Source organism: Mytilus californianus, unplaced genomic scaffold, assembly GCF_021869535.1.
Source record: "Mytilus californianus isolate M0D057914Y unplaced genomic scaffold, xbMytCali1.0.p SCAF_7, whole genome shotgun sequence".
In the NCBI taxonomy this organism is placed as follows: Eukaryota; Metazoa; Mollusca; class Bivalvia; order Mytilida; family Mytilidae; genus Mytilus; species Mytilus californianus.
Genome location: NW_026262723.1, coordinates 71,834,818 through 71,848,802, shown reverse-complemented (window position 1 = coordinate 71,848,802; position 13,985 = coordinate 71,834,818). Strand labels below are relative to the sequence as shown.

Genomic DNA, 13,985 nt, shown 5'->3' with positions numbered 1-13,985 from the left:
TATAAAGAATAGAGAATAATGGGGTGCTAGAATATAAAGAATAGAGAATAATGGGGTGCTAGAATATAAAGAATAGAGAATAATGGGGTACACAAGTATAAAGAATAGAGAATAATGGGGTGCTAGAATATAAAGAATAGAGAATAATGGGGTGCTAGAATATAAAGAATAGAGAATAATGGGGTGCTAGAATATAAAGAATAGAGAATAATGGGGTGCTAGAATATAAAGAATAGAGAATAATGGGGTGCTAGAATATAAAGAATAGAGAATAATGGGGTGCTAGAATATAAAGAATAGAGAATAATGGGGTGCTAGAATATAAAGAATAGAGCATAATGGGGTGCTAGAATATAAAGAATAGAGAATAATGGGGTACACAAGTATAAAGAATAGAGAATAATGGGGTGCTAGAATATAAAGAATAGAGAATAATGGGGTGCTAGAATATAAAGAATAGAGAATAATGGGGTGCTAGAATATAAAGAATAGAGAATAATGGGGTGCTAGAATATAAAGAATAGAGAATAATGGGGTGCTAGAATATAAAGAATAGAGAATAATGGGGTGCTAGAATATAAAGAATAGAGAATAATGGGGTGCTAGAATATAAAGAATAGAGAATAATGGGGTACACAAGTATAAAGAATAGAGAATAATGGGGTGCTAGAATATAAAGAATAGAGAAAACTGGGGTGCTAGAATTATAAAGAATAGAGATGATAATAAGTAAAAAAGATAAAGTATAGAGAAAAATGTTTTATTTTTAAATACAGAAATGAAGACCACTATCTTGACCCTCATGTTTGAAAAAAAACCGTCGAAAAGTCATATAACTGTCAACAAAACACAGACAACTAAAGGCGGAGCAACACTTTGTATCATAACGGAGAAGCAATTTACCTCTGTAATATTAATAACTGCGATGTTGTTGAAAAATTGAAAAAGGAAAACTTTAACTCATTTTTTTTAGTTCTCAACCGATCCTCATTGTCAATTGCTATAATATTATGACAATCAAGATGAGAAGCAAAATGTTACAAACAATGTGTTTGTCAAAGAAATCAAAATGTAAGAAATACCAAAGTTCTTATATTACATAAACATTGATAAAACAGAAGAAATATATGAAATGATAGAAAATATTTGCAAAAGGAAGACATCGGCTGAATTTGACATTTAATTACAAAACAAAAGTTAATCTATGTTAAGTTAGAGTCATATATACCATGAATTACTTTTTTTGTTAAATATTATAGAAGACTTGCAAAGATCAAACGTCGAACGGCATTTGTTTTATTTTGGCACCGTCCTTTGAAGTACTTTCGGAGTATTTTTTAAATCTCTAATACTTGACAGATCGATGCGAGTATAATAATACGGTAACTCGGCATAATAATTGCCATTTGTAAAAAAACAACTTGCTTACTTATTTTTTAATTGGTTTTTGAGCGTTCCTGATGAAGGTAATTCCAGAAAATCGTTTCGGACGCACGGATTTATATAAATTGTTTCATTTACTAACACTGCTGGCTGTTTGTTATTTCACAGATAAGGTTCCGAATCCCTCAGGCAAAGCTGACCTTAAATCATTTATGATTTTCTTTTTAGGTCCCTGTTATGGTCATATATATATACCTCATCACGTTCACAGCTTAGGTCTTATATATCTTTGGCTTTCAAATTTTTGGGTTTGAGCGTTACTGATGAAGGTAAATCCAGAAGAGCGCTTCGGACGAGCACAATTTACTAAAGAGTTATTTCATTTACGTCTTATCTTTTATTTTCGATTATATTTATTTAAATTTCAATTTATTTATTCTAATATGACCATTCGTATTTTAAGACAAAAGAGAACTAGGACGTTATCTAAGATATACATTTCCAACAGCATTTCGTTTTTTACAACTGCTTGCCATCACGCGCTTTCATTGCAGTAAGAAAAGCATCGCATACATTATACAATGAGGTTTCACGGGAGTGTAAGTTTACTGCAAATCTTATATCGTACGTTACATTATATTGGGAGTATACCAAATGAAAAGTTTGAAAAGGGACATTAATTTGCAAACAAACGATAAACTATTCTTCCCTTTTTATGCTCCAGATGTACCCATTTACGTGTATATAACAGCTTCGGTGTGGAAACGTTTCGATTGTAAAATATATAGACTTACTTGTCAATGATAATTGTATTATAGTTTTTAAGACTGAAAAAAAAAAGACTTCACCGGAATATGAATAAGGGGGGAATACAAGACGAATAAAACAGGTCAAGTTTTAGTAAAGAAAAAGAATCATATATCACTATCTATCTGTAAAATAATTTGATATATTAGAAAAAGAACCTTTCTTACCAGCATTATGTTTTTCTTGATTGTCTTCCATGCAGTCAAGGCTCTCAATAGAAAAGAACTGGCGCTATCGTTCAATTTACTGAAAGTAACGGTGACAGGCACTCTGATTATATGTCCTAGTAAATAATACATTTATGTTGTTCTGTAATCCCTTAATAGCATACATTTACGATGACAATCAAAAAAGAAAGATGCGAGTTTTCTTTTTTCATACATTATGTATCGAATGAATGAACAGGAGCGTGACAACAGTCTGGAGAGCGTAAATTCTAAACAAAGTAAGACATAGTGGCACAAGGTAAGTAAAAAAAAGAACATAAGGACATGCCAATTGGACAATGCAAAGAATAATTCAACGAAAGACAGACACCCGATCGAAACAAAAATCCTCGAAAATACTAAAATTACCTGAAAAATACGCACAAAAGCAAAGACTTAACTAAATGGTGTCCATAAAATATTACACGGAAAACTAAAGGTTTACAATGGATTTACCTGATTGCAACCGGATTTTTATACAAATTTTAAATCTATCTGTTAGAAAAAGAGAGTAGATCGAGTCTGTAAAATTGGCTGTGTTCTAATTGTCGATTCGAATGAAATATATCTTTTCATGATTTTTTTGTCGACTGCCTTCTCATAATTGCCTTTGTATATATTAATCTAATTTTAAGGACTATGATGATCAAAATAGAAGGGCAAATCTTATGTGACTTTCTACATCGATGATAAATGCATAGACTTTTTACAAGTACCGCTCCAAACGTTGACTTGCCAGCCCCATCCCCCTTTCAACATCCTGAATCCGCAACGTATAACTAGAAAATTTATATTCCTGTAGAATTTACCAAAAGTAAGTGTGTAATATTCGCCGGTATTGCATGCAGCGCATGCAATATTGCTTCAAATATAATGACGTTACCGCTTGGTAAGCACAATTTACTGATCATTGGCAAGTTTTGCCACACTAAAAAGTGGTTTTTGTATGAATATTTTATCATTTTATTATTAATACTGATCTATATATTCATCTCCATGTTAATTTTTACAATAATTAAAATTGCATTCAGGATAAGCTATTTTCAACATCTGAGTCAATAGTCATGTTTTCAGTTCCACTCGATGATTTTATTCCACCACAATCAACTCCTTTACAAAGAAGAAAATGTTCAACATGTTTATGAATTTTACTTCTCATTTGTAGAATTTCACGTCTTTCATTTAAAGTACACATTCTGGTAAATATTTTTGGAACGAGACACACAAAAGTTGTGGTTGCAGTTTGTGTTACTACAGAAAGCTGCTGAAATCCATCAAATCGCGTTAATATACCAACAGAAATGTACAAACATAAGAATATGGTGGTTACTTTAAGAAACGATTTTAAAATTTCAACTCTTTTTGGTTTTTGAGCGTCTACTACAAACATGTATAACTCAAGCGGAATTCTAGCTCCTTCAATGTCCTTTGTGTGCAGTATAACAGGACAATCCTCTGCAAGTTGCCTATTCAATCGTTTACATACTTTCTTTGTCTGGTTGAAGAGTTGTTCGTAAGTCTCATTAATGGAGTTGGTGCTATCATACAAGTACATTGTTACAGTAATAGAAAAGATAAGGTATCCCTCTGTGTAACTTGGGTTTGCAAAAAGACCGGTATATGTAAAAATTGCAACTCTCGACAAGAAAATAAAGCTATCAATAAAAATTATAGAAAACATATAAACAGTAAAAGTTAGTAGAACAATACAAACAGGTAACACAACAAACATAGCTGGGTACCCTATCCTACTGTTTTTTAACCAATCATAAACGTTCCTGGAATAAGCTCGATAGACTAGTCCAATAGCAAAAACAGTCGGAAAACCATAACACATTAATGTAAAAAGCAATTCAACGAAGCAAAAAGTAAGATAAGGAAAGATAAAAGCTATCACTTTGAAACAATTAAGAACTAGACTCTCCCCAATTAATTTTTCCGCAATATGTTTGAATCGGTCAATTTGAAGTGAAATTGCGTATTTCCAAAACCTCGGATTGAGCAGTGAAAATATGTTTGCAAGCATGGTTTTCTGAATCTTTCCATACCCGTCTTCTCGAATAGTAAGAATCCTGCGTGAACCAAAAAACTCTCGTAGCTTTAAATCGATCGTTACAACAAATCTTGGTTTGTTTGCTTTCTCGGGTAAACCCACTTTAAGAAAGTCTGAAAAACATTTCGGAGAGCAAACTAAAACAAAAAAACACAGCAAATATGCCCCGAGTGCAATATACGGACCACCAAGAAATATTAAGAAGTTATTTTTGCTCAGTTGGTAACCAGCTATCATTGATAGAAAATTCATAGGCGCTCCCTGTTTAACACTTTCTATTATGTATGCGCGGTCGTATTGAAAATGAACAAACACTTTTATAAATATAATCGCAACACTTAAAGCAGCAATTATAAAACGCAGTACTCGAGACGTCAGAACCGGATACAGACGACAGCACTTTCTAAGCGGCATGACACAAATTGCAAACAGAGTAACTGGATTATGGTGAATCCATTTTTCCTTTTCTTTTGAATTTCTGTAAATGTTTGCTGACATATTTTTATATTGTTGTTTGCGTGCACTTGGAATTTGTTGAACGTTGTTGCTACTATGCCCAGCTATCAACGGCAGGTGTTTGTATAAAACAGATAGAAGAGAAAAAAGCATTAATGCAAAGTATAAATATAATATAAAGCCGATTACAAATGGACACACCCACCATACACCATCAAACACATAGAAATGTCCAGGACAGCGGATAGTAAATCCATGTATGTTAACGTCATATGTATGTTTGCAGCATCTATAACCAATTGTCTCAATTGGACAAATGACGTGCAAACAAAGTTGATATAAAAAGTAATTTTCAACAAATATTCTTTCTTTATAACACCAGTAACTATAATTATATTCATCTTTGGTCAATGCAAGATCATTGGTAAAATTATCAAAAGCCATTGCCAGGCGCATTGTTGTATTTTTGGCACCAATCACTAAGTCACATTTACCTTGAACGGTTAGGTTCATGTGAAGTGGTGTTGAAGTGTGTGCTTTTAACATGCCAATTGAGAGCGTTCCATATTCCGGTGGCCAGGTTAGATACTGTCGTCCTCCGTAGTTCCCCTCAACTCCACGAAATGTCCAAATCCAATCCATGGGTTGGATCACACATCTGGTATAATGAATTTCCTTATGTGATGACAAGTTCAGAAACCTCAAATGGATTGGCACAAACTTGAATTTATATTTCATAACTTTATAGGTAAAGTATTGTTTACTACTAGGAGTAAAAGAAATAATGCATTCTTTATCCAAAGCATTTCTGTTATTGTACGGTCTTAATTCCTTGTAACGACTACATGGTATGCCTTCAGAAGAATTGGCAATGTTCGACATATTTCCAGAATCGGTAACACCTGACAGAAAAACGTTCGGTTGTTGATAGTGACAGTAAGACAATCTTAAATTTAACACAGAATATACTAACAATAACAAATAATTCTTTTTATCTGGCATTGCGAATATCTGCATCACAGAAATGTTCAATATGGGAATTAAGCAGCGTTAGTCTTTTCAAATCGGAATTTCCACCTGTTATTTTTTGGAAGTGTATTTAAATTTTCAGTACATTTAAATCGTTTGTGTTAAGTCACATGAGGAAGTTTTTTAATACACCGATACTGAAAGTTCAAAATAAATGACCTATAAATACTGTGCATTCAACATGTTGTCTAGATATTTGTAAGGTATATACTATTCAATTATACCATTGAATGACTTAGGGTATTATGTTATATATAAATGGAGAAACGGTTTAAGAATTCAATTTGTTTTAAAAGTAGAATAAAATATAAATGACCAAATTACTTTATTCGGTGTCAGTTTAAAAGGAAACCATAGAAATTTGATGATTATTAGTCATTTCAAAATAAATTAAAGAAAGCACATGTTTTCGATTCTACTGACCTGCTGAGCTCATCGGCATGGGTTACTTTGACAAACTTCAAAAGGGGTCAAATTCGGACGGTCCATTTCACCCATGATAGTTGAACTTCATTGGCTTTGTCACTACAGCTACAAGACCACATTGTATAGAAAAAGACTCGTAAAAGAAGTACAAGTTTATGAAGTAATTGTTAAACCTTGTCAGATTATATGGAGTCCGACTAATGGAGTGTCAGATTTATAAAGTGGTTTTTTCCCGGACTTTCAAAGGAATGCGTATACCGGGCTTATAGAAAGTCAATTGAACTAAAAAAAAATCATATTTTAGAATAAAATCACATCTTCATTATCCTGCTTTTAAAAAAATAAATAACTACAAAAACGTTGATAACGATGCACGTATCACGAGATTTTAGGAAGAAAGCAATTAACCAGTTGCATAATTTCCGCATATAATAGATACATATTTAGGAAGTATATGTACATTAAATATATGATTAAATAAGTAAGTGTGAGAAGTCCTGTAAATATATGAAACCCGACCACGATTTCGGGATTTAAATGACGATTGGAAAACCCATTACAATTCAAATTGGCATGGCTTTGACACAAAAATAGATATACACAGGTGAAACACAGGTATGTTGTCAACATATAACTGGGACATTTGAAGAACATCAAATTGAAATATGGAAATAGGATTATTATGTATCATTCTTTATTATTTTTTTAATGCAACATTAAGTGAAAGCATAACAAATTTAGTTTCTCACAGAAAGAAGAGTTTTTGTTATACAAACGTAGCGAAATCTTCGAAAATAAGATGCAGTGACTACGCTGATGTTCGGCCATACAAGGATCAGAGAAAATTGGACAAAGACTGTTCGTTTCACTTTACCCCGGAGAGTAAGGAATATTTTACATATAAAGTGACAAAATTCAAGTACAGGTTTGTTAACTTGCATTTTCAGTTCTGTAATCATTCGTCGACGGTGAAATACACGAGATGTGTAATCCAACCATTAGAATGGGTTTGGACATTCGATGGTTTTGAAGGAGGTGAACAGTATCTTGATTGGCCAGCAGAATATGAAACTCTCTCCATGGGGATGCTAAAAAAGTACACTTCATTACCACTATGGCTTAACATAACGGTTAAAGGTAATTGTAATATAGCTATTGGACAGAAAAATACCACGGAAAGATTTGCTTTGGCGTTTGCCGACCTTTACCATGATCTAGCCAAGATGCATGACCAATACAACTATAGCTACTGGTGTTTCAAAACTAGAATCTTCATCGAAAGCCTGTTTTTGTACAAATTATGCAAACAAGTCATCTGCCCTGTAGAAACTATAGGCTATAAATGTTGCAAACAGATATTTGATGTCAATACAAAGAATATGACGATCATATGTCCTGGCGAATCATTTAAATTCGGAAGTGTATGGTGGATATGTCCATTTGTGATTGGTGTTGTGCTTTATCTTTATTTCGGAATAGTACTCGCCTGGGTTCTGTCATATATCTATAAGCATTTAGATGCTAATGGAATAGACAATATATTCATGCTTCTAAGGCCAGTCGTCGATCAACAGAAAGGTAATCCAAACGAATCAACACCGCTGCTCCAGGAATCGGGACCACTTGAAATATTATGGATAAACCATAACCCGATCACTGTACTTTCAATAATTGCAAGTCCAATCAGACGCTGCTGTTTGATTCATCCAATCACTACCTCGCGAATAATTCGATGTTTATTAGCAGTGACAAGTCTTCTTGTTATTTTTCTGAAAGTTTTGGTTCATTTTATATACCACAGAGATTTTATTATCGAAAGTGTCAAGCAAGGCGCCCCAAAGGATTTCTTATCAATGATAGCTGGATACCAGCGAAGCAAAGACAATTTTCTAATATTTCTCGGAGGACCATTTGTTGCGTTAGGTGCGTATATCGGATGTTTGATAATTTTCATTACTGTACCACGAGATCTTGGAGAAACACTTGTAAGTGGACTTCCAGTAAATAATTCGGAACCATCGTCACCCTTGACAATGAATTTAAGATTAAGAGAACGGTTTGGAACTAAACGTGTTTTATGTAATGGCCAAGGAGGGTATACAAAAATTCACCAAACAATGCTGGCCAATATTTTTTCATTATTAAATCCATGCTTTTGGGGATATGTATTAGATTTACAACTCGGCAGATTTCAGTATTTCACAAACCGCATTCACCGTGGTATTTTTACTTACATCTTTTTAATTATAGTAGGTTTATTTTATTTATTTGCTTGTTTAATTGAACTATTGTTAACTGTTGCATTTTTTGGTTTTCCTACAATTTTTGGGATATTGATCGTATTCAAAGCATACACAAGAAATCTGATAACTTTGCTAGGCGACAAAGGTTCTATTGGGAAATGCTTGGTTGTTTTTATTTTACCTTGCATATTTGTGATGTTAATGATAACTTTTTATATGTTTTCCATTATATTTGTTGACAGTTTTATATTTATTGCAAAAGTTGCTATTTTTACATATACTGGGCTATTTGTAAACCCAAGTTATACAGAAGGATGGGTGATATTCGGAATAACAATTGTTATGTATATATACGACAGTATTCATTCAGTAAATGATACATATGAACAACTTTTTGTACAAACCAAAAAAGTTTGTAAACGAAAAGGGAAGAAGCTGGGCATTATGCAACATTTGTACAAAAGAGAAGTTGAAGGTGCAAATATCCCGCTGGATCTTTATAAATATATTGTTCATACATACAAACCAATACGAGTTGAAGTGTTTGTCTCAGTTATAAAAATCAGTATTATAATATTTTGTCTTTATATTTCTTTGGGTATTTTAGTGAATTTTGATGGTTTTCAAGAATTGAATGTTGTCACACAAACCGCAACGACACTTTTTGTCAGTTTTATTCCGAAACTTTTAAAACGAATGTGCTCTTTAAATGAGAGAAGAAAAGTTCTCAGAATGAGAAGAAAGATAGACGAGATTGTAGAAAGTCATTTGATATACAGGGGAATTAATATGGAGGGAGAAAATATTGCGTAGCAGGCTTTCCAATCTTGAACTTAAATTTTACACGATATACATCTACTTCAAATAAAAAGATGTGTAATTGATTTTAAACTTATGTGTTACCGTACATGTTACAATGTAATCTGTAATGAACATTTTATATCTTGACTGTTCAGATTACGTTATCCATTATAATGCAAAAAGATTTTGATGTTATGTTATACAAACTGATATATTTTGTATTTAGATTTATAGGTATTTTCACTTTATTTGTTAGCAGTACATGTATGACTACTTTTTTCAGAGTATCAGTATATTAATAATATTGAAAAATAAATTGTCGAAAGTAGTTTTTTCTAAGATACACACATCTGTATGTTTATTGATACATTAAACCAGTACCCATGAACTGCAGTTTTATATACTATGATCATAGTTTCGTATTTTACAATAATAACAAAACTTCTGATTTTTCTGCATGCGCTTTACACCACTATTCCCCATGCTTAATTGAAAGATCGTATGGAGTTTACATATCTAAATTGATAAGCTACGCTTATGTATGTTCACACTATGCGGATGTCATTAGCAGGATGAGCGCCTTACAAATACCACAACTCCTCTTGAGTTTTTTAGGAAGAACGACTGAAATCAACACTACATAAGTTTTTCTGTCACCATCATATTGGTTGACAGATACGGAATATATGTCTTAACTCACTGGTTACTTGTTTTCACTGTCTTGGTGTTTAGATACCAGAGTATTCGTCTAATCTGTAACTTTACCCACTTTGTTTCGTATTCTCGATTGTGACATTTTGGCTGAGTGTGGACAGCATGGCTGGTGATGCATGTATAGCAGGAGATGCTTACCGTGTAGAAATAATCGCTCTTGCTCCTTTTGGGGTTCATGCGATTCCTTAGTTACCTTGATTTTGTCTTCTTATAAAAATACGAAGATGTGGTATGATTGCCAATGAGACAACTATCCACCAAAGTTCAAATGGAGTGGATGTAAGCAATTATAGGCAACCGTACGACCTTCAACAATGAGAAAAACCCATACCGTATGGTCGGCTTAAAAGGCCCCGACATGAAAAATATGAAACAATTCAATAGAGAAAACTAACGGCCTAATTTATAACAAAACAGTTTTCGAAAAACAAATATGACAGATATGAACCAACGACAACCACTGAACTACAGGCCCCTGACTTGGGACAGGCACACAAAGAATGTGGCGGGGTTAAACATGTTTGTGAGCGCTCAACCCTTCCCCTTACCTGGGACAGTGGTGTAACAGTACAACATAAGAACAAACTATAAAAATCAGTTGAAAAAGGCTTAACTCATCAGATGGATACAAACAGAAATACATCTAACAAAAACACAAAGTGGACGTGGATGGGTACTTATACATCCCAAAAACAAAAATACAATAAGTACAGATCTGAGAGTACTCGCAGGTTGCTGACAGTTAGTTCAAAGACAATAACAACTAATGAAAAAAATCATGTATCTAAGACTAAAAATGGATTTAGTGTAAAGACGTCATTCACAGTCAGAGAAAAACATGACCTGGTGCATTGCCAAACTATAAGTATCAACAGATTGTAGTACCGTGAAAGTACATATGTGTAATATTTAGTATGATTTTAATTTAGTGATAACAAAATCAATATTTACACCGATAAAAACAATATTCAAAGATTTAATTATAGTGTTGAATAGGTAACCTTTTAGAATAAGTTTATTTAAAGGATTGATAAGCTTACGCAGGTCGTATCTAAATTTCCGGGCTCGGTTTACAACATCACCGTAAAATTTAGGGTGTGCTATATAAGTTGTCTACAGATACAGTCAAACTTGCATACCAAATCTTTGAATCTATGAAAGAATTTAGTAAACGTTTTAAGTAATTTGTGGTAACAAAATCCCTGACTTAATAATTTACTAGTGATACATAGATTACGCTCATTAAAATCCCAAACGTCACTACAAACACGAGCATAGCGAACGAGTTGGGATATATAAACACCGTAAGACGGTGCCAAAGGAACATCACCGTCCAAAAAGGGAAAATTAACAATAGGGAAAGAAAAATCATCCCTTTTGTCGTAAATTTTTGTGTAGAGTTTCTGGTGTAATACTGAAATATCAAAATTTAGGAAAGGACAGATATTGTTGTTGATATTAGATTTATTTAAAGTAAGTTCCTTTGAGTAAATTTCAGCAGTATAGTTAGAGAATTCTTGATTAGTTAACGAAAAAATATCATCAAGATAACGGTAAGTGTTGTTGAATTTATCTGAGTTTGGTCATAAACTGTGATTCAAAACAGTAAAGGAACAAGTCTGCTATTAAAGGGGCACAATTGGTGCCCATAGGAATACCTACAATCTGTCGATAAACTTTATTGCCGAAATATACATAAATGTTGTCAAGGAGAGAAAATTTAGTGCTTTAATCATCTCATCACACCTCCAGTAAGTATATCTAGCATATTTACCTTTCTCATTAGAGAAAAGGCTTTATATGAGTTGCAGCAAATAAATGTGCAACCAGATATATCAAACGACCATTTAATTAGATAGAAAAACTTTTATTTGATAAGATTGTGTAGAAGTGTAGTATAAAGAGTGGAAAAGTCAAAACTGTCAACCGAATCAAAATGACCATCAAATGTATGTAATTTATCTAAAACATCCAAAGAATTTTTTACACTCCAAAAATGGTTCATTCCATTGTTTTCATATGTGTTATTACAAAAATTAACGATAAGTTCTTTGATAGTAGTTGAGGAACTCGTTAAAAGCACCGAAAGATTAGTAGTAGAACACTTACTAGAGGCCAAGATGAAACGATATTTTACGGGTTTTTTGTGTAGTTTAGGTAACCAATACAGAGTTGGGACCTTCAAATGTTTCGAGGAGGCCTTAAGCTGAACTGTGGTAGTGACATGATTATTTACTATATGACTCTCTATGGAGCGTACGGCCTTGAATGTAGTTGAATGTATAATTTCATTAAGGACTTCCGTGTAGTAATTACGTCATACCACCACCACATTGTTGGCTGCTTTGTCGGCCTATAAGTCGGTTTATGTGATTGAACATCGATAAATTACCTTTGCTAAATTTGAATTAAAAATTGATATCACAATCTTGCAAAGACGGTCATAAATCGTGTGGAATACTTTCAAACTGATTAGTTCTTCTATACCAGCGAATAGGGAAGCTACAAAAAGGACTGATAAAGCCCAGTACAAAAGGATAAATGCTCTTACTGAACTATATTTACGAGTTTTGTTCTTCTCATATACTTTATGATGGTATGATACTAACTTAACCCCTAAAGGGAGGGATTGTGCTTGCTTTTCATATTATGAAGACATAATCTTTCAATCAGTTTAATTGAGGCCTGGAGCTGGCATGTCAGTTACTGCTAGTAGTCCTTTGTTAATGTATGTATCATTGTCTTTCTGCTTAGTTTCTTCTGTTACCTGTTCTGACATCGGACTCGGACTTCTTTTAAACTGAGTTTTACTATGCGTATTGTTGTGTGTTTGTTTATTCTACATTGGCTAGAGGTATAGGGGAGGGTTGAGATTTCACAAAACATTTTAACCCCGCCGCATTTTTACGCCTGTCCAAAGTCAGGAGCCTCTGGCCTTTGTTAGTCTTGTATGTTTAATTTTAGTTCATTTAAATGTTTCGGAGTTTAGTGTGACGTCCATTTTCACTGAATTAGTACACATTTGGTTAGTGGCCAGCTGAATCCCGCCTCCGGGTGCAGGATTTTCTCGCTGTGTTGATGATCAATTGATGGCCTTGGGCTGTTTTCTGCTCTTTGGTGCGGGTGCTTTGGTCGAGTTGTTGTCTCTTTGACACATTCCCCATTTCCATCCTCAATTTTATTGAATTATTTCCCAGTAAATGTGGCTCAAATTTACAGCCAACACAAATACCAGGATTAAAGTATCAAACCTATAAAGCCAATGTATATAGTCTTGAAAAAAACACATTTGGTCTTAACAACTTGACTCGCTCTGCAGTTGTATACAATCGCTGATTAACAGACCGTGAAGCATACCTCTGACCATCTAGTTCCAACATACTATCTATACAAAACTCATCATAAGTATTTCTCTATAGTCGGACAGATTGTTATCTATTTATTAATGAAATGCACATTTATACCCTTAGGGGTTGAAGGCATATATAAACAATACAATACAAATATATACACAATGCAAAACTTAAGTTATAACATATTAAACATCATATATAAAGTGGTAAACAGTAATATTTATGCAGGTGTTGTGTCCACTCCCCTCAGTGCAAATGACTTTTTAATGAACGGAACAGTAAGCTGCATAATATCAAATGAAGATAGAAGTAATTGTAATCTATCTGTTTTAGACAATTTAAAGTATTCTGGACATATATTATTTATATCTTTCTCAAGCTGATTACGTAAAGATTTATTAATTTTACATTTTAAGAAAAAGTGGGTTTCATCTTCAACCTCATTTATATTAAAATGTTTACATATTCTATTTTCTCTATGAATTCTTTTATATCTACCCCTCTCTATTTCATG

The 13,985-nt window shown here is 33.3% G+C and overlaps 1 protein-coding gene across 1 annotated transcript; it reads left to right on the top strand.

Moving 5' to 3' along the window:
- The first annotated feature begins 6,829 nt into the window (after positions 1–6,829).
- Positions 6,830–9,792, top strand: LOC127708027 (uncharacterized). The gene has a single exon (XM_052212820.1). It carries the CDS (start codon positions 7,026–7,028, stop codon positions 9,414–9,416), a length of 2,391 nt encoding a protein of 796 aa, XP_052068780.1. The 5' UTR covers positions 6,830–7,025; the 3' UTR covers positions 9,417–9,792.
- The last annotated feature ends 4,193 nt before the right edge of the window (positions 9,793–13,985 follow it).